Consider the following 2524-nt stretch of genomic DNA (forward strand, 5'->3'; position numbering starts at 1 on the left):
TGCCCCCCTGCCGTGCCCTCCCATCACCTCCAGGAGTAAGTGTGGCAGTGGTCAGAAGGATGAGACCCTGCTTGTGGGGAGGTCCTGCCCCGGTCTCCCACACACCCACCACTCCTGCCCAAGCCCACCCCCAAAGTGGGAAGTGACCTGGAAGAGCACAAGCCTGAGAAACTCCTTGTGCATCCCTCTCCCCCCAGCTGGTGACTGCAGGGGCCGGCTGACGACACAGGTGCAGTTTGGGAAAGAGATGCTCCCACGGAGAGCACATTCATTGCCCGCATTAAGGGACACCCCAAAAGCAAAGTTCATAAAGATCCTCATCTGTCCAAGACTACAGAGACGTCTTGCACCTCTCTTTAAAAGACAGGGTCAGTGTTCTCAGAGCAAAACAGCAAAAGCAACACCAAAGGAGTTTCAAAAAATTGAGTCGGTGTTCCAAAAAATATGGAGGGTTTCACACGTGGCAGTTCTTGTGGTAACCAGAAATCTGACCAGCATGTGTCAAAAGAGATTTGAGTGCCAAACATTAGGCACCAGGGTGGGAGACTGTTGGCCTAAAATAGCTGGGAAATGTTGTCCAGAGTGAATGGATATTGGACTGGGAACCCTTTTGAGCCCAGAATCTCCCTTTCATTCATTGAAGAGGGAGGCGAGAATCAGAACTGAAGGGATGTCTGTCAGCCCTGCATGTTCAGAATGCAAGGGAACTGGACCCTGAAGATAGAACTGGTTTGGCACAAAAGGTGGCATCATCTGAGCAGGAAACATTCAGGAGGCTGGTGTCTCTGAAAAAGACATCCAGCACTCGCGTGGTGCTCCATGGCTAAAATAATTACACCAGGGCCCAGCTCACCTTGACCTAGAAGGTGTCAAAAATGTCTAAAACATCCTAAATGTGCATCTTACAGTACTTTAAAGCGAGTTTTTCTTTAAAGACTCATTTGTCTGCACATGAACTTAAAGCCCCATTTAAGACAACCTGGGGTAACCAAGTCACTTGCGCATTTGCAGGAGGCCAGCACGCATCTGCATACCCAAAGGACTTGACACCTTTATGGGGCAGCAAAATCACAGCCTTTAAAGCCAACAGAGATCACATTTGTTCAAGCTGCCTATCAAGCATGGACCACTCTGACCCTCTTCACTCTGGTTCTCCCACCGTTGTCCAGCTCACCGTCCAAAGCAATTCACCCTCTTACCTGGGACAGCCAAGGAGACCAGTAGGAAGACAGCAAAGACAAGGTAGAGGAACCTCATGGCTGGAGTTGAGCTGGGATCTCAGCAAGGCTGGAGAGAGGAGGGTTGGAGAGAGCCTGAGCTGGACGCTGCTGAGTGGCAAGGCTGGGGATCCTCATATTTATAGTGCGTTTCTGAGCAGAGAGGAGGGCTCTGGGGGAGGTCCTGTTGCTCACGGGACCTCTCACGGTTCACCGCACAGCACAACCACCGGCCCCTCCATGCTGCACCTGGGTGTGTTGGCAAAACTCTGCTCTCCCCAGATCCAGTATCAATACCCAATTCGAATGAAAACCGTCGAGTGTGACAGGAGCCAACAGCGAGTAGATAAAACAGATCTGCTGGGGCAGAGGGACCTGATAGGAAACAAGATCAATATCAAAGGGCTTCAGACCTTTCTGAACCTTTGGCAGTGTTGCAACTATATGCAACAGGGCTGAGCTGTGCCCATGATGCACCGATAACTCTGTTAAACATCTGTCTAACATTGTCTAGACCTGTCACCATGTGGGGCTGGACAAGCTGAGAGGGGTCCTGCTGTGAGTAGCCTTGGCTTGGGAAGGACCCAATGTCCATGCATCTCCGTCTCGGGAACCATGACTGCAAAATCCCTCTGATAAATTTAGCAAACACCGTGTTCAGTGTGGCCTGTTCTGTTGTCCCCTCTCACCCCACTGATGGGCAGGAGCACTGGAGCCAAGAGCCTCTTCCCAGGAGCCTTGATGAGCCGACCACTTGCAGATGCTTTGAGCATCACCTCTTCCTCACAAACCCTCTAGACAGCTCTGGGGTCTCAAGTGTGCTTAATTTCTGGGAAGGACTTAGCCGGATCCCTGCTGCCGGGGGAGTTCTGATGCCGACAGAAGGTTATTCAGAGCAGTGAAACAAAAGCTGACTGCAAGGAGTCTGCAAGGCAGAAGAATCTCAGCACCGAGTGGCAGCGTAAGCAGATGGCAAATGAGACTCAGTGACGGCAAACTTATTTTCACCTTCCAGGAAAGAGGTGCTTCCAAAGAGCACTTCAGAAAAAAGTCACCTCAGTGTCCAGAGGCAGTCAGAAAGGAAAACTGACTGTTAGGATTTGCTAGAATGGGCACTGACAAAAATCAGTGTGTCCCTGTAACAGTTTCGAGGGTACTTCATGCTGCATACTGTGCACCCTGCTGGTGTCCCTGTCTCTGCACACGTAGAGTAGGACAAGAAGAGGTACAAAGGATGGTAGCAGGGATGGTGAAAGCTGGGGACTTATTTTCAGACAGTGAGATAGTAATTATACTGGGACTCTTCC

The 2524-nt window shown here is 50.7% G+C and overlaps 1 protein-coding gene across 1 annotated transcript in view; it reads right to left on the reverse strand.

Annotated features, from left to right (window-relative positions):
- LOC109279737 (cygnin) overlaps nucleotides 1–1257 on the reverse strand; it is a 1594-nt gene extending 337 nt beyond the window's left edge. Inside the window, exon 1 of the mRNA XM_019474552.1 lies at nucleotides 1200–1257. Within this exon, the coding sequence (XP_019330097.1) occupies nucleotides 1200–1257 (58 nt within the window). The remainder of the gene's footprint in view (nucleotides 1–1199) is intronic.
- Nucleotides 1258–2524: the final 1267 nt, after the last annotated feature.

This window comes from Aptenodytes forsteri, unplaced genomic scaffold, assembly GCF_000699145.1.
Source record: "Aptenodytes forsteri isolate BGI_AS27 unplaced genomic scaffold, ASM69914v1 Scaffold57, whole genome shotgun sequence".
Classification (NCBI taxonomy): domain Eukaryota; kingdom Metazoa; phylum Chordata; class Aves; order Sphenisciformes; family Spheniscidae; genus Aptenodytes; species Aptenodytes forsteri.